The sequence below is a fragment of the Perissodus microlepis genome, chromosome 5, assembly GCF_051167445.1.
Source record: "Perissodus microlepis isolate ML-2025 ecotype Zambia chromosome 5, ASM5116744v1, whole genome shotgun sequence".
In the NCBI taxonomy this organism is placed as follows: domain Eukaryota; kingdom Metazoa; phylum Chordata; class Actinopteri; order Cichliformes; family Cichlidae; genus Perissodus; species Perissodus microlepis.
This window is the reverse complement of record NC_140465.1, coordinates 36,656,858-36,675,242: the sequence shown is the minus strand read 5'-3', so window position 1 is coordinate 36,675,242 and position 18,385 is coordinate 36,656,858. Positions and strand designations below refer to the sequence as shown.

Genomic DNA, 18,385 nt, shown 5'->3' with positions numbered 1-18,385 from the left:
TTCTTATTTGGCCCACAGCGCTGTCTTTAGTTTACTCTTTACTGTGAATCACTGCTGAGTGTCTCGCTCGGCTCACTCAGGACTGTAATGCTGTGAGCACCGTTTTCTCTTTTGCTACTTTTTGAGATTTTATGTCATTTTTTAGACATATTTTTCCAGCTGATGCCGTAAACCCCAGCCGCTGACATAATTCAACGGCGAGACGAGCGTACACGTTCAGCAAATGTGACCGAGGCCATGTGGTCTTCTGCGGCCGACGCAGGACACGCCATTTAAGCCGCTTCAGCGTGCTCCTGCAAGCCACTTTGCAACCCACCTCCACCCCAGGTGTTTGCTTTGTGTTTGGCAACTTTTTTCAGTTAAAAATGGAATAACTTTGTGTCATCAGTAAACAGAATAAGACGGCTCGAGTTCAGTAATGAACGGGAAGAGTTTACAAGATGCAAGGTGAGGAAAGGTGAGGTTCTAGGAAAGATAACAGGGAGAAAATAAATTTAAGAGACAAAGATGGAAGATGGAGAGAATTGTGGAGACGGAGGTACCGTGTCATTTTAGAGGACGGCTTTGGAGAGCAGATCTGTTTCATCGGCTGACAGATATTTAGGCCAGTCTCTATTCTGAGGTATTTGTGTTCGAGCGCTGCAGAGGAAGATGAAGATGTGGGTGTGTGTGTAGGTGTGTGTGTACTCCTGTGCTCTGCCTTCCTCGTGAGGCTGAGAGTAAAGAGATAGTGGAACATTTTCTACTGGTGAGAATATTCTGTGTGTGTGTGTGTGTGTGTGTGTGTGTGTGTGTGTGTGTGTGTGGTGAGTAATTGTGGTGTGGTGGGGCTGCAGCATTAGTCAGAGCTGAAAGTGAGAGTCTGCGAAAAACGAGCCACACGCTGAGACAGAGATAACAAACACACACGTTTATTGTTTTTAGCACACAGTACACGTGCACGCACATTACATGCAGCGCGTGTGTGTGTGCACGCAGTCTTTCACTTTCTCACACATCTTTCTCGGCTGGCTTTGTTTACACGGTTTCATTTTCCTCGCTCGCGCGTCCGGCGTAGCGCGGCAGGAAGCTCGGCTCCGTCGTGTTTGCTAAGTCGAGCCTGCTCCTCGGACGGTCTCTGCAAAGGCCGCAAGCTGTGCGCTCGGCTCCTCGCTCGCCTTCCACTCGTCCTTGTCATAACACGACACACACTCTCCTGCAACCTTTTTTCTCGGCCGCTTCACACACTCGTCTTTTCTCCTCCTGCAGGAGCAGCTGATGCACGCACATCTTTCTCTTCCCTACCTTTGAATCTCTCACCCACACAGCTGGAATCCCACAATGGCCGGCTTCTGTTGGCTCGTTATTGTAACGGCAAGAAAACGGAGAGAGAGAGAGGGATAGAGAGACACAGGAGGAGAGCTTTGTGAGCGTGCCGCAGGCCTTGGCGGCCGGGTTTTCCACAGTGTGTGTGTGTGTGATATAAAGAGCGCATACTTCAGCACAGGTTTTGTAGCCCAGAGCCGCTTCATCGTCATACTTTAACGACTTTATAATAGGCGCGTGCGTGTGGTTATGAGTGTGTGTGACGTGCACACACGTGTGCGTGTAACTGCAAACTTCTGCGCAGCAGTCGCAAACATTTTAATGACTTCTTAAACTCCCACAGCCCATAATGATGATGCCGCTGATTCCTGTGGATCCCACATTGATCCTGAAATAGAGCCTGTTAATAGGAAGAGTATATTTTTCCTGGAACGTGTTTCATCTGTGGGAATCTACACCCCTGTTTGACTTTATGACCATGAAGTAAACCCACCTTCCACAAACATGCAGAGTTCTGGGTGTATATTTTTATATTTGAGGATGTATTAATTCAATTTTAGTTTATAATGCAGGTATATATAATATATAATAATTGCATATGGCAGCTGTTATTGGAGAAATGCCGACATTAACACTTCTCTTTTTAGTTATACTGAGAATGGAAAATCATGTTTGATACCTTAAAGCTTTCAGCAGATTACAAACCAGCACGGTGTCTAACGTACCTCTGTAGCTGTGTGTAAATCTGTGTTTTTTCCACGAGTGCGTTCTGTATGATTTTCAGTGTTCGTCCGAATTCGCCAGCAGGAACTCCAGTACTGATCACATGTTTGTGCAGGTAACAGTCCCGTGAATGAGCGCTTAGAAAATCAGAACAAAGGGTGGTATCAGTTCAGTTCGGTAATTTCTAATAACAACAAAACACGAGAACTGTTGCCTCATGACGCTGTTTATTGTAAGGTAAGGATCCTACAATCATACAGGGAAAACTCCTACAATCAAGCACTTGGCGAAAGTGGGAAGGAAAAACTTCCTTTTACCAGGAAGAAGCAGTTCCATTGATGAAAAACGCCAAAGATGATGGTGTTCTAAGCTTAACTGAGGCTCAGACTTAGAGTACAAGTGCTTGCTCAAAGCAGGTTGTCTTTGACACTTAATAAACGGTCCCAGGAAACCAAATTATTGCTAAAATACTGCCCGGCATAAGTCACAGAGGTAGAGCAGGTTGGTGGTTTGATCCACGGCTGCTCCAATCTACATGTCGAATGTCCTTGGACAATATTACTAACCCCAAGTTGCATCCATCAGAGTATGAATGCGTGTCATTGGTGGATAGAAAGGACTTCAGCATAGAAGCAAGTGCTTGTATGAATGGGTGAACGAGGCCTGTTGTATGAAGCTGTAGAAAAGCGCTGTGTTAGAGTCATTCCAGTTAAAGTAAACGGTCCCAAATACAAACCTGTTGCCTCCTGGGTAAAAGTCCAGGGTTCAGTCCTCGCTCCCAGCATGACCTCCTCCTGTTGTTGGACGTCTTTACTGCCGTGCTCCTGTAGAGGCCGAAGCCTTTGAGGTGTCAGACAGAGGTGCTGTGCAGGTGCTGGGCTCAGCCTGGCTCAGAGTCCCGTGTGGCTCCTGAGCGGTGCCTCGTCAGACCCCGTCACCTATAACAAACAGAGTATTTCCAGGAGTGCAGAATGTGTTTCCTGTGCCGCATGACAGAAGGACGACTGTGGGGAAAAAGTCCACAGTGACCTGTGTGAATATGGCTTGAGTGGTCTCTGTAGTGAATTTGGAGAGCGGCGTTCGTATCAAACTGCCTTTAAACCCATTTTCCGATCTCAGAACTTTTCCATTATAAAAACTTGGTTGTTTTTTGCGATCAAGCTGACATTTGGGAGTTGGACAGCTCGCGGCCCTCGCTGCTCATATATTTCCAATTCCTTGACTGCACCGCGAGAGTGTGAGTGTGCCTGCTGTGGGGGGGCCTCGAATTTTTAACAGCAGAAAATAGGCTCTAAGATGGATTTCCCCCCATAAACATCCGCCTGCCTGTTGGCCAGCTGAAGCCCCCCCCCCCGTCCGTCCGTCTTCATATTTTCCACTGGAAACCTTCGACTGTGCCAGGCAGCCATTCCCATCTTGCCCTCTCTCCCTCTGCAGGTTTCCTGCAACCCCCCCACCCCCCTGCTCTCTGAATGCAACCTTTCTCACTCGCCCCACGCTGAGCCTCTCACCTCGCTCCACTTCTCCCCTCTTTGCATTTCCTTACACTCCTCTGCTCCCCCCATCATTCCTCCTTCTCTTCCTCCCTTCACGCTCCTGTCCTCCTTCATCTCGCTCTGAGGTTCATTTCGCCCCAAGTCATCATATCGCATCACTGTGCTCCCGCTGCACCTCCTCATCCTCGTCCTCCTCCCAAATATGAGGCTTATCTGTGGAGCTGTCACCAGGTCCGCCGTAACAATGGACTCCTTTCTCGGCGTTCGCCTCTCGCTGCGACAATGAGCTGCTTTCTTTCTGCTGCGAGACTCGACGCCTCCTCGTAATATGTCCATGTTTAGGAGATCTCTCCCTCATTTTCTCTCTCATTATTCTTGCTTGACCTCTCGTTTTCTTTCTTTCTCTCATTCCTGCTTCCTGTCTTTGTCACTATCTCAGTCTATCTGCCTCGCGCTCGCTCTAAGTCCCACTCTTGGACTTCTTTGAAAGAGCTCTGTGATTGCATTTTTCTCGAGGTAACAAAAGTGTGTGTGTGTGTGTGTGTGTGTGTGTGTGTGTGTGTGTGTGTGTCCAGTGTTTCATAAAGGCGGTGCATCTATGTGCCATATCCTCAGGTCATTAGAGCGCCGGGTGTGAAGAGAGTGAGGACAGAAGTGAAGTTAATTATGTGTCACACCACCTGTGATCCTTAACACGTGTTACCTGTGTCCAAATCCAGGGCGTGGCTAATGCAGGCCACACCTTCACAAGCCAGAACCGGGTGGGACGGTCTATAAAAGCGCTGCTCCTGTAGCGTAGCAACTGTGATGCTAGCAGCGAGGGTCCTTCTGGTCAGAGAGGACATGAAAACCTTTGTTTACTCTCAGGCAGAGACGCTGCGGCCGTTAACAACAGCTAATGTAGGTCATAGAACATAAATAATATAACACGGCCAACATTAAAAATATAATTCTATAAAATATATTCAATTTCATTTCATTTAAAAATGACTTTAATGGAATGAAAACTCAAACACTGGGCTCGAAACGCTCAACTAGAAGTGCTTCGTTAAAGAGCCTGCTAGTGTCCACGCCTATGTGCCAGAGGTCAGAGGGGGTATTTCAAAATAAAGCTCGTGCCCTCTGTACGTCAGACACACTGCGAATACTCTGCGATCCGTCTCTGACTTTTTGTCCAGGCTGCGGCTGCGTCTCCGACTCTGAATGAGGAAGCTGAGCCTGCAGAACGAGCGAGCCCAGCGGCGCGCAGGAAAACGAGGATGATGCTGCTGATATGCGATAACGTCTCCTCGTGTTTCATGGCTGTCGCTCACACAGACTTCAAATACATTTTCTGCCTAGTTTGTTGCAGCTGATAGTCATGGTGGCTTTGTGGCTGACGCATGTGTCAGCCACAAAGTTGGGACTTGTTTCAAAGACGATGAAACAAGTCCCAACTTTGAGATTATCACGTATTTGGTTTTAATTAAGTCTTTTAAGTGGGGGGGTGGGCATCCACACCTCTGTCTGCATGTCAGTGATTCGGTCTTTGAATCGGCCATAAAGCACCAACGTCATCATTAAGCATTAAGTCTTTTTGGATGCAAAGGATCTCTCTGCTGTAAAGTCCTCGAGCATTTAACCGAAGCTCTGAAAGGTTCTCATCCCGCTCGCTGCTTCGGTACATCTGTACGTCCCTCGCCTTCACCATTAATAACGTCCCACAAAGCGGTTTAGCGCCCTCCATTAGAGCAGGGCGATATGGCCAAAAATATTTATCACGATATATATTTGAAAATTTGCGATAACGATATAACTGACGATATAATTGATGCGAGACAAAATACAACTCCACAACATTACTAGCGCAAAAAGACAACCTTCCATTTATTTTCACTTAAACAAGAAGCTGGTTTTTATGTACATTAAAGCTTTATAAAATGGTAAATAAATGGTAAATGGTCTGTATTTGTATAGCGCTTTACTTGGTCCTAAGGACCCCAAAGCGCTTTACACTATACACAATCATCCACCCATTCACACACACATTCACACACTGGTGATGGCAGCTACATTGTAGCCACAGCCACCCTGGGGCGCACTGACAGAGGCGAGGCTGCCGGACACTGGCGCCACCGGGCCCTCTGACCACCACCAGTAGGCAACGGGTGAAGTGTCTTGCCCAAGGACACAACGACCGAGACAGTCGGAGCCGGGGCTTGAACCGGCAACCTTACAATTACAAGACGAACGCCCAACTCTTGAGCCACGATCGCCCCAAATGCACTGCAAACTGCAAATGCAAATTCCTTGCTGAAAGTTTAACCAAAAGGCATTTCCAGTAGAAATGTGCTGACATATCCTGAGCATAACCATGTATAATATCCACTGAAGTTAAAAAGAGGTTCTTTGCAACATTAAACTGCAGTGTGCAGTACGTATTTTTCGGACCATAAGGTTCACGGGATTATAAGGCACATTAAGCGAAACAAAGCAGTCAGATAAATCAAACTTTATTAAACTCATTCTTCTTGCTTCCTCCACTTCTGTACCATTGATTCATTAATGTTGAATTCTCCGCAGCTGCTCTATTCCCATGTTGTTGCAGTATATTAATGACTAACCTTGTATTGTGGATGGATTATCTCAGTTGTTCTCCTGACTGAAGTTTGGTCCGTTTACAGCATCCTGCCATGCGATTGCATTTGTCTCTAACTATCAGGAACCTTAACGTTAACTTTTATAAGTGGAAAAGTGTTAGTGTTCGTCCTCCAGCTTCAATATTTATGTTATGCTAACGTAGCTGTGTCGCTAGCGATCACGTAGCACATCATTATATACCAGCTAGCCCAACTTCAGTAACCCTACAAACGTCACTGCTGTTTAGTTTCCTGTCTTCATTTATGTTGGAAGTGACAGCAGAGCTGTACGTTTGAATTTTTTCAGAAATCTCTCAGTCAGAACATGCTATATCATGCTTAGGTAACTAGCGAAACTAGCGAGCTAACTTCCGCTAGCTTCCGGCTAACTTCTAACTCCGTTAAATGTAATAAATTTTGTTTTCATGGATGCCTGGAAGTTAAACTTCATAGTTACACCTGGTAAAGCAGCAATGCTGATCGTTTTATTAAAGATGAAAGAATTTAGACAGTTTTTAACTCTCAGTGATGCTGCAGTGTTCGTTTGACCTGAAGCATACGGAGTTTAGGACCCAGATTACTCCCAGATTTAAGAGCATCTTAGTCCGACAAATACGACAATAACGACGGCCGCTTGCATGTTCTGCAAAAAAATGTGCTTTGTCGTGTATCTGACGGACAAACACCAAACCAGTTCCACATCACTGAAGTTGCACCATTTTTACAAACCAATTCTGGTTCATCTGTTTCACTCAACAATCGGCCATGTGCGTATGAAAACAAAGGCACTGCGCATGCGCGTTTTACTCATATTCTATCGCGATATTTCATTTTCCTATCGTTGCCTAACATTATACCGGTATTACCGTGAACGGTATAATATGGCCCAGCCCTACCCTCCATTCTCCTCCTCCAGACCAATCCTCCCAAAGTTTCCCGGCTGGTTCAGAGGGGCTTGGGCTGTAACCTCGCCAAAGGTGCATGCTGAACGGGAGGAAGAAGGGAAGCCAGAGGAGCCCGTGAGAGCGCACGATAACCTTTAGGGCCAAACATCAAACTCCTCTGCGCCGCAGACTTGTGCCAGGGAAAGATATGAAATATTTTTCTTGACATTTTGAGAGGATTTGATGTATTTTTCATGTTCTTTTAGGGAAGCAGGAAACTCCACGCTCTCTGCTGCGTTCATGTAGCCGTTAAAAAGGCGCTGTTGTGTTCTGTTTTAACGTACGCCGAGCCAGGAACGCTACCTCGGAGAGCAGCTTTGGGGAATGTGCTGTGGAGGGGATGCTCTTACCCAATCACAGCTGGAGTCGGGCCTGTGCCGCTGCCGTTTTAGTGTCATTTGGGTCAGGAAGATGGGTTTTTGGGGTTTTTTAGTAAAAAAAAAACATCAGGTTTGACTAGCTTCGTCTGCCGTTTGTATCCACACAGCTAACGGGAACAGCTGGCCTGCAGCTTATCATTCAGCACCACCTCTCATTGTCATCTTTTATTTTCTGCTCCACCCTCATCACGTTCTCCCGACATGTCTTCACCCTGTGGTGGATGCCTGGTAGCAAGCAGCAGATTTTTATATTTCACCAGGATTTTTCCTGCATATAAAAATGTATATAGGAAGGGAAGTCCTCAGAACTGAGATCCACAATAAACTAAAGTGGAGATGAATTTACTCGAGCACCTTTTATTTGTGAAATGTCCAAAAATAACAGGAAACTGCCAGAAAAAGCTACACACAAGTCCAATTCACATCTCAGCCGATTCCGTGAATCGCTCCATTTTTATTTGCTAATATCTTAACCGCTTGTTCGGATCATGTGAAGAATGTGAAAATGTTCTGCAGCCGACCCGAACCTGTAATCACGGCTCTGATCATCACACGAGAGGAAAATGAACTGTTCCCTTTGTGTTTCCTTTCATTCATTTCTTGAATTTGATTCATCAGCAGCTTTACTTTTCTAATTAAAATCTCTTCAGTGAATTCGGGATCAAACGCACCCCCAAAATGAAGAATAAATCATTTTTAAACTTCACATTCGTGCTTCAGTCTTTTAACTTCTTTTCAAAATTGAAAACTGAAGTCCAAAGGAAGATTTTAATAGACGAACGAGTCCCAATGGATGTTGTCCTACTGACTGATATAAGAATTAAACCAAAGATTATCATTTGATTTTATGCTTAATCCTCAGGGAATAAGTCATATAAATTTTAACTTTTGTCATTTTTTTACCTTTATAAGAATTAAGGATTTTGAATAGTTTTTTTTAACCTGCAGTACCTTCACAGCCCACCGGGGAGTTACATCCCTGCAGAATAAGAAATGAGATCGTAAAAATATAGTACTTGAATAAATTAAAATTAGGTTTATTGAATATTATTTGTTTGAATGTCCGTATAAAGGGTGATATGTTTATTGGGGTGTTGGGGTGCAACGGTTCCTTTGTGTTTGTCTGGACCTGGGGCCCAGTTTGGTGTTACTGGGGCTCCCGTACGGTACTAACACAGCACAGCAGTGAGTTTTTCCTGATATAGGCCTCGATAAGTGTTTTTTCCTCACACTCATATTTAATTAGCAACTCTTAAGTAAGCGATCATCCTTCTGCTATTCGGACACAAATTAAGCAATTTACCGAGCAATTAGAGACGAGTTGGAGGAGATCGCTGCCCGACAGTTCGCGTGTCCTTCGTCGTCTCTTTGTGATTTCATTTGCAGCGCCGTGTCAGGAGGCGCTTGGTTTGAAGTTCTGTCTTTGGAGAACACTTTGTGACAAATTCAATCAGCCGAGGAAGCTGAAGATTTTTGTTTCTTGATTTCCAGCCGTTGACCCGTTCTCTGATATTTTTGCCGTCTCTGCTGCTCGCCGCGCAGCATCGCAGGAGGCTGCTGGTTTCAAACAGCCTATGTTATGAAGCTCAAGTGTCGGTTATAATGGGCCCTGTCTGCTTTTCTGTAATCTATAATTATGTGGACAGAACTGTATCTATAATTTGTTTTCCTGCAGTAATAATTTTCGAGCTGAATCGTGACATCCAGAAATGAGCTTTTATCTGGCGGCGGGGAAAAGGAGCATCAGATTTTAATCGTGACACTTTGAAATGACGGCAGAAAAAGGAAGGCGGGACTAAAGAGGAGAGCATGGCGATGCAGAAAGAAAGGGAAGTAGAGTGAGGTTGACGGGAAACTGAGGATGAGAAAAGCAGGCGAGGCAACAAAGAAAAGGCAGGAAGATATAAATAAAATGATTGGAACAACTTATTTCCACTATGTCCCTTTGCTGTTTCCTCTGCTTCTGGAAAAAAGGACGAGATCCAAGAGTTTCCCAGAGAAGGCTTGAGGGCGCTTATCCAGCAGGGGGCATGAAGGGGGGTATTTAGGAGACTTGTTGTCCACGAGGGGGTAACTGGTAGAAGTCCAGCTGCTGGCATGCTTTTGATTTTTGTTGAGGTGGCCACATGCGCTGCACCTCTCATGGAAAATAGGCTTCTGTGTGTGTGTTCGACTGTTTGCATGGCTGTGTGTGTTTGTGTGTGTTTTCCCCCGGCGACGCCTGTGTGCTGGTTAGAGCATTAATGATGTGTCTAGGGAGCGTTGCCTCTACATAATTTATCAACCAGGATTTATTAGCCACAGAATTAACTTGTAGGGGCTGGTGGAGGGTCGGGGGCGGGGAGGCGGCGCAGGATGCATTCGCTCTTGTTTTTGAATTTATGTGCACGGATGCATTGTCAGTCCCCTGCGATCCATTTCTCTCCATCAGCCTCCTGCCATGTGGGCGTCCCCAGCCGTGTAATTGGCCAAGTTATTTTAATTTTAGTCGGGTTTAAATTACAATTCTGTTGAGTGTGTCCATATGCGCTGAAGGAGGAAGGCTTAAACTGGATTTATGGTTGACGTAGGGGTTATGTTAATGCCGCCGCAGACGCTGATGACAAACTATGATTTATATTTGAGCATCGACATTTGTGGTTGACTGCTAGCGGCACGAGCACCGAGGGGCCATTTCAGATTTACACAAAGAAGCTACGTTTACATCGGGTTCGTTGCAAAATTAAAGTAGAGAGGTCCCAAAACTTTCATACCTGTCTTCTGATACTGTTAGACTACTGTCAAAGCTGACCAGAAATCATGTTTGATTAGAGCCTAAACCTGGGGTGTCCAACTCCAGGGCTCGAGGGCCGGTGTCCTGCAGGTTTTAGATCTCACCCTGGGTCAACACACTTGAATCAAATGATTAGTTCATTACCAGGCCTCTGGAGAACTTCAAGACGTGTTGAGGAGGTCATTTAGCCATTTAAATCAGCTGTGTTGGATCAAGGACACATCTAAAATGTTGCCCACCCCTGGCCTAAACCAAACCACATCATAGTACATCTCCAACTCCCCTTCCAAATCAGTTTTTTGGATATTTTGTAGCTACATGCTAAAACCGTTAAGCTTGCTAATATATATAATTATCTGGCTCTTTTTTTTTTCTCTTCTGTCTTCCAGATTACAGAGATGGGTAAGGACTCGCTCCCAGAATGGCTGCACTGGGATGCCAGCAGCAGAATCTTGCAAGGTCTACCTTTGGAAGAGGATAAAGGTGTTCACTACATCACCGTGTCCATCTCCAACCACACTAAATCCTCGTCTTCTTCAGAGGTGTTTTCCATCGCAGTGCACCCTGAAGATTACCTGGACTCAGATTCAGCTCAGCTGACGTCTAACCAGGCGTCCACTGAAAATGACGTCCAACAGTTCATGTGTGGGAACGAGGAACCGGTCACAGTGCTGACGGTGATCCTGGATGCTGATTTGACAAAGATGAGCTCAGAGCAGAGGGTAGAGCTTCTGGATAACATGAGGAGCTTCTCTGATGTTGGGCTTCAGTACATGAAGATGCTCCCTGTGGTCAACAACAGGCTGTTTGACATGTCTGCGTTTATGGCTGGACCTGGGAATGCCAAAAAGGTGAGTGAATAGTCATTTCACTCTACTAGCAGTAACCCTCAAAGCTCTTTTCTGAACTGAGCAGTTTGTGTCAATTTGAAGGGCTTCTTATAGAACAAAATTAGTTACCTTGTGTAGCTACTTATAAATAATTCTAATAGTCACCAATGGGTTGAACTGGTAAACATCTAATCAACATTTCTGATGTCTCTCCAGGTGGTGGAGAACGGCGCTCTGTTGTCCTGGAAGCTCGGCTGCTCGCTGGACCAGAGCACAGTCCCAGATATCAACAGCGTCCAGGGTCCTGCAAAGGAAGGCACAATGTCAGCCAAGCTGGGTTACCCCGTGGTGGGCTGGCACATTGCTAACAAGAAACCTCATGTCCCCAAACGAGTGAGACGACAACTAAACAACACTCCGACGCCTATTCTGGTTGTGCCTCCTCCAACAACTGCAGTGGAGCCACCAGTGCGAATTATCCCAACCCTCTCCTCTCCCTCTATTGCTGCACCGACTGAAAGCTCTGCCCCTCCCGTGAGAGGTCCCGTCCCGCTTCCGGGAAAGCCTACTTTTAGAGTACGTGACCCTATTGCTCACACTCCGACTACGGGACCTTCCCAGCCAACGAAGGTCATGGAGTCCACCAGCAGCATTGCTATCCAGCCGAGCATGACCAGGCCTACCTACGTACAACCCACCGCCACACCAGCCACAGCCTCCACACCCACATCCACCAGAAAACCTACCAGGAAACCAGGAAGGAAGCAGAAGACAACCACACCAGCATTCAGAACGCCAAAGACCCCCACAACAAAGTCTCCTATGACCACCACATCACGCACTGTTCCAGATCCATTCAACGAAAAGCCCGTGTTAAGGAACCCCATCGACCAGGTCAATGCATTGGTGGGCACTTATTTCGAAGTCAAGATCCCATCTGATACATTCTTTGACAAAGAGGATGGAACGACAGATAAGCTGCGATTAACCCTTCGACAAAACCATAATGAAATAGTTCCAGAGGACTCCTGGATCCAGTTCAACACCACCAGCCAACTCCTCTATGGACTGCCTGATGTCCAGCATGTGGGAAAACATGAATACTTCATGCAGGCAGCTGACAAAGGTGACCTCAATGCAATTGATGCTTTTGAGGTACGCGTAAACCGCTGGCCAACCAATGACAAAACCCCCGTTATATTTACGGCACGATTTGAGGGTGAGCCACGGTCTGTAACGAACAACATCCACAAGAAGATCCTCCTGGTTAAAAAGCTGGCATATGTCCTCGGGGACCGCAACAGCAGCACGGTGAGTCTAAGGAACATCACCAAAGGGTCCATTGTGGTGGAGTGGACGAACACCAGCCTGCCTCAGCATCCATGTCCAAAGGAGCAGATCTTAGTCATGAGCAGGACGCTGGCCAATTCTGACGGAAGACCCTCACAGAGCTTCAAGCACATAATGGACCCCGAATTCAAACCACTGGATGTCAAGGTGAAGGGGAGGGCAAGCTGCCGAATGTATTCCTTCATCCCACCAGGAGACATCGATATCCCAGAACCTCCAGCTGTCACTCCAGCTGTGGGATCAAGCAAGGATAGCGCAGATGATGTCTACCTCCACACGGTCATTCCTGCTGTGGTGGTGGCAGCAATATTGCTAATAGCAGGAATTATTGCAATGATCTGCTATAGAAAGAAACGAAAGGGCAAGCTTACCATCGAGGACCAGGCCACCTTCATTAAGAAAGGTGTGCCGATTATCTTTGCAGACGAACTTGATGATTCCAAGCCACCTCCGTCCTCCAGTATGCCCTTGATTCTCCAGGAAGAGAAGCCCCCACTTCCACCCCCTGAATACCCCAACATGGCCACGCCAGAAACCACTCCCCTAAATCAGGAGCTGCTGGGGGAGTACACGGCTCTGCAAGATGACGACCCCAACGCGCCTCCCTACCAACCGCCTCCTCCCTTCACCACTCCTATGGAGGGCAAGGGCTCCCGTCCGAAGAACATAACTCCCTACAGATCTCCACCTCCTTATGTGCCGCCCTAAGACTTGATTAACCCTCCCCTGATAGGGCGGAGGGTGAGGATGCCTGAGGAACTCTGACAGTTTCCTTTCTGGTGTTCGTCTGTCTGGACATTTGCAGGGAGTGATGACAAGAGGTGCTATAGTACAAAAAGGCTTCAAGCGACTTTGGTTTGGGATGGGTCGGGGCGCAATGATTTGGGTGGGCTTTACAGTGCACAGGGAGGGACTACTGTTTTCGTGGTAGCCCACCTACTACAGTGGCCTAAGACGAGCAAATTCTCATCACGCTGGCTTTGGGTTCGACCAGCTGGTCTGAAGCAACAACTGGGAGACGTGCGCTCCCGTCCCAGCATTTTCTTTTCTCCCAAGTTTGGATACTGGATTATTTTTCACCTTTTTAGCCCAAGATTCTTTTTTCTTTTTCCTCTGGACTGAAGTGTTTGCCTAACTCTTCTTCTGCCTGGCTTTTAAATAATGCGAGAAGACGGCGTCCTGTCATCAGACCGCTGCAGGCGACAGCTCGCATTTTTAATAAAGGGAGACAGATCCTTCGAATATGAGAAAAGCTATCGCGAGGATCTCAATTCAGCCCTGCAGACGACACAAGACAATAGGAGGCCGAAGTGTGTGCGTGAGTGTGTGTTTGAATGAGCGGGCGTGTTTATTCAGATTCAATACGGTTTGCCTTTTAACACTAGTTGTCTGTTTTTATCCTTATTCACAATGTGTAGTAAAGATGAGAATAACAAGGTAGCCTAAAAAGATTTAGAGAAGAATAATAATTTTTGTTTCATTGGTTTTGAGTTTCACTGTATATCTGGAAGACGTTATGATAGATTGTTATATTTTTTTGGAGGTCGAAGAAATGTGGAAGAAAGGGACTGCCTCACTAAAATAACCTGCAGGAGCTTTCTATTCCTGTTCATATATATATATATATATATATATGAAACACCAATATCACAATTCAAACATGAACCTTCCACCCTTCAATACAGCCGACAGACTCAATCAGATGGAAGCAACAAAGAAATTTAGTTGACGAGATTTGGAGATCAATTATTAAATGTAGCAACACAACTCTTGCCCTTTTGTACACACCTCCACGTTGTATACTAACAGGAAGAACATCCCTGCAATTTATTTTGGACCAGGGAGAATTATTTTTTTATGTAACGAGGCAGTTCTTCGCTCCACTCGGACGAGGAACGCCGCGTGGCAACCCCACGCGGGACTGTACAGATAATCCCATTTTAGATTTCACGGAGGAGACGACGGAGGCCGAGACGCGGATGCGATTAGTCACCGAAACAATAAGATCACGTTTTAATTTTCTTTTTACAAGAGTTTTTGATACAGCCTCAAATCGATTAATGATTAAAACGAGAAAATGATTCAAGATTAGTCTTCTGTGATTTGTAAAATCTTAGCTTAGAAGTTCAATTATTGGTTCAGTTATGTACTTTGATTTTTTTGTCATGGGTCACATGTTTTAACGTTTTATTTTACTCTGTGTGTGTTTGCATTTAAAGTGTATTTCCCACTATTCAAGAATTGAATGATCCATATTTTATGTACTCACAACTTTTATTTCTTTATGTCCTTCTGTTTGATGATGAGTTCAACTGAAAGTGACCCTTTGCAATAATAATGTACGCTGCGGTCAACCCAGCAACGGGTCGACGCAGGCTCGAGTGACTCGTACGGTCGTGATGTTGTCGGGTGTGCAGATGCCAAGGCTTTTATTTTTTGCTTTTGGAGTGTGCATTGTAATAATAAAACCAAGTGGTACCTTAAACAAAAGCAAAATCACCCCTTTCTTCATTCTGATTTAACACATTTCTGCCGGGAAAATATTTTCTCCCGATCCCACCCTGACTGATGTTTATGGATGAGATTTTTGGTCACTGTCACTTTTCTACTGCTCCACTTAGCCTTGAATTGATAAATCAATCCGTCTGAAGTCCACAAGAGGTTTTACCTCCCTAGACAGCTCGCTGCCTGGCAACCATCTACGGTCTTTGGACTCACTGGAACGGTTGTACCGCTGTCCTTTTGTACTAAATTATTCTGCCATTGAATGACTAGTTGGACAATTCCGTTTGAAAGCTCTTCCCATTAAAAAGGCTACGCTGTGAAAACACTCTCTCAGCTCACTCTGTCTTTCCACACGCTGCATACAGATAATTTGCATTGATTACTTGGAATATTGATTAGATGTAAACAATTTGCCAGCTCTGTTGTCCCTCTGCGATAATTCACGACAGAGTTTAATTTGGAAGTAGGGGAAGCGATGATCGATGTATTCCCGGGACGTCCGTAGATGCTGAAATTGATAAACGGGTCGTACTGATGACAAAGATTAACGGGGGATTGATCTGGGTTTGATTGAGGCAAACCGTGAGGTGGCTCGGTGTGCGCATATATGACAAGACTCTCGACCTTTGAATTAAAATGAGCAGCATGGTCATAAAAAGGGTGAAATTGACGGCTCTTTAGCTGCAGTATCCCTGATGACCAACGAGACGGCGAAGAGGTTTCACGACAGCCCCCGAGGATGGGGGTCAAGGTGAAGACTCACTGGGCGAGCAAAGAAGTGTGAAAGGCTACTGGCTTCAGTTCAAGTGGACCAGCACAGTCTCAGAAACGGGTTAGACTGCATCTTAGCAACATGCTAAACAAGCTCAGCAAGCTGGCCTTTCCCTTTGGATATTTCACACAGGTAAAAATTACACAAAGGGGAAGATCTGGACCTAAATAACCCTTAGACATTCATCTGAGCGCAACTACAAGGTTAGTGGGCTAAAGTGCCACAAAGGTGCCCCTGGTTTTACCTGCTCACTGATCCCAACCTGCTGCAAAGCATCTTTAAAACTCTGCTCACACCTGTTCTCCTTCTACGCTTTGTAGTTACACCCCTCTGAAGACGTCGGCATAGGTCATACACTGCTCATTAATACTGATTCTGATTGGAGGAGAAACAAGAGTGTGACGTTTACAGTACGTTATAAAATAGAGGTCATTTAAAGAAATACTTCGTGTTCAGGTGCACGATACTGATCTGTGGTACTGCCGTGAGTCCTGCAGGCCAGAGGCCCTGAAAAAAGTCACACTGAATTTAGTCCAGTGTTGTAGCTGTAACGCTAAAGAGAAAAGCAACAATATTCAGATCATTTACTTATATAATGAACTGTCATATCAGCAGAACTGTGCGGGTTGTGCTTTTAATTTAATCGACTTTCACAAACTCAGCGACACAAACGACTCTCCAGAAGCACCGTCAGTCATCCCGCCGGGACAACACCAAGCACCTGTCTCATTTCCTCATGTCTTAGCACCTCCTACCAGAGCTGTGAGGTGGCGAGGCAGCAGGTAAAAACAGAGAGAGAGACATCCTCACCTTCATTTTAAAGCGACGTCATTCGTGTCATAAATAGTTTTGTTACAGCTCAGCTGCAGCTGGATTTATGATAAGAAGTGCAACGGTGCTCAAGTTTTATAATTAGAGACGCTTTTAATTAAATTCACAGCATGGCCGGACGTGACAGATGTCACACAGAAACGGTGAAGGGCAGAAAACCTGATCATTTTTAATAACTGAAACGTCGCAATGCTTTTTAGCTTTACGTGTGGAGGAGCTCAGACTGACTTCAGGAGGAAACGCTCCCAGACTACGAGCTCCCTCTGCTCACAAACACAGGAAGCTAAACCTGTAAACGTGCAAGAAGGGACCATGAACCCATTCAGAAAGTATTTAAAGGCCCTTTCCTCAGCTTTGAGATCAGCATGTGCATTACTGTCACTTTCCCGAAACACATCTTATGATTTTCCCTGGTTTCTGGTTTTAGATTCACGAGAGAAGGGGCTGATTTTCATCTCTTTTACGTGCATAGTTTAGGTTTCTTTTAACACTCTATTCTGATCTGAAGGATGTATCTTTTATATCATTTTTAGATTTCATCTACATCACAAAAAGCACACCCTGGTTTGACAAGAAACCATTAACAGCACGGGGAAAATTTCCCCAGCAGGTAAAACTGGATCGGACAGAATGGAGCAGGGGAAACGCGTTTTTGCTTGAGTCAGCCTTCTGATACATGATTAGTTTTCTCTGGAGTTGTGACAGACTTTATGAGATGTAATTTCAGCTGACTGAATCTCTTTTTGTCAGTAATTGAACGGTCTCATAAAAGGTACAAGATTGTAGCTTTTGACAGTTTTTCAGGGCTTTGTTTGAGGAAACATTATAGCCGCAGCCACAAAGGCTTCACTATCACACTTCTTTTGCAGGGAAGGTTGATTAAAACTCTCGTTGGCCACACAGGCTACAGCTGAATGCAGTCGAGTGCACTGGGTCTCTATTAAAGGTGTGTGTGGGGGGAGTGGGGGTGCAAGGAGTCTGATAGGTGGGTGGAAACTGTGCAGCTGAGGATCAGGACTTTAAATTGGAAATAAATTGACAATCAATCCCAGGAAAAGTCATTCAGAAAACAATTCAGCTGGTCTGCTGCAGCCTGGCTATTACCCGTGCGGTCATGAGGACCGTCCACGATGACATGCTCCTTCATTACAGCCTGACCCGCTCAGCAGCGTAAGCTTGAAGCGTTTGAGTCCCAAGGTCATTCGCTGATGTGCAAACCACAAACAGATACTTAACGCAGGCTGAATATACGACTGCAGAGCTGCATTAGTGTGTTAGCGGCTAAATGTGCACACTGGTACCAGTATAGTGTCACACCGTGCAAACATGAGCAGCCTCAGTCGATGAAGCAATGCTCTGCTTCTTCTCCGGTGAGTCCCTCGTCCTCTGGTTTCACACCAGCTCAGACAGCGAACAGCAAACGTGGTCCCTGCTCATCAACCAGGCCTCCACCTGCTGCAGGTTCTGGTTGGAGTGGACCTCCATCCTCCAGAACAGATGATGTCGAGGACCGCCACTTCACTGACGGTCAACCAGCTGTCATGGAAACAAACCAGGAAGATGTGTCAGCAGGGATTTTCAAAATAAGAGCGAGAAAATATTCATAAATTAGGATGGTCTTTCTCTCAGGTGCATGACAAGTAAATAAATACCAAATTAGTTCTGAATAAATAATAGTGGTGGTGAGTTCTAAGGAACACGCCTTAGATTAAAAAACTGCTAAAAATACGAGAGCAGCACCACTCCATCGTATTTTTAGCAGTTTCTTCTTTTTATTGAGGAAGTTATTTTTCTTCTATTTGTGAAGTTTATTTTAGAAATGGAAAAGAAAGGATTAACGACTTGAATAATTTAAAAC

At 45.5% G+C, this 18,385-nt stretch overlaps 1 protein-coding gene across 2 annotated transcripts in view; it reads left to right on the top strand.

Annotated features, from left to right (window-relative positions):
- The window catches only part of dag1 (dystroglycan 1), a 60,761-nt gene extending 45,512 nt beyond the window's left edge, over window positions 1-15,249 (top strand). For both annotated transcript variants that reach the window (XM_084929656.1, XM_084929657.1), the window contains exons 3-4: window positions 10,629-11,090; window positions 11,286-15,249. In XM_084929656.1, coding sequence (XP_084785782.1) covers window positions 10,629-11,090; window positions 11,286-13,127 — 2,304 coding nt within the window. In that variant the 3' untranslated portion in view covers window positions 13,128-15,249. The remainder of the gene's footprint in view (window positions 1-10,628; window positions 11,091-11,285) is intronic.
- Window positions 15,250-18,385: the final 3,136 nt, after the last annotated feature.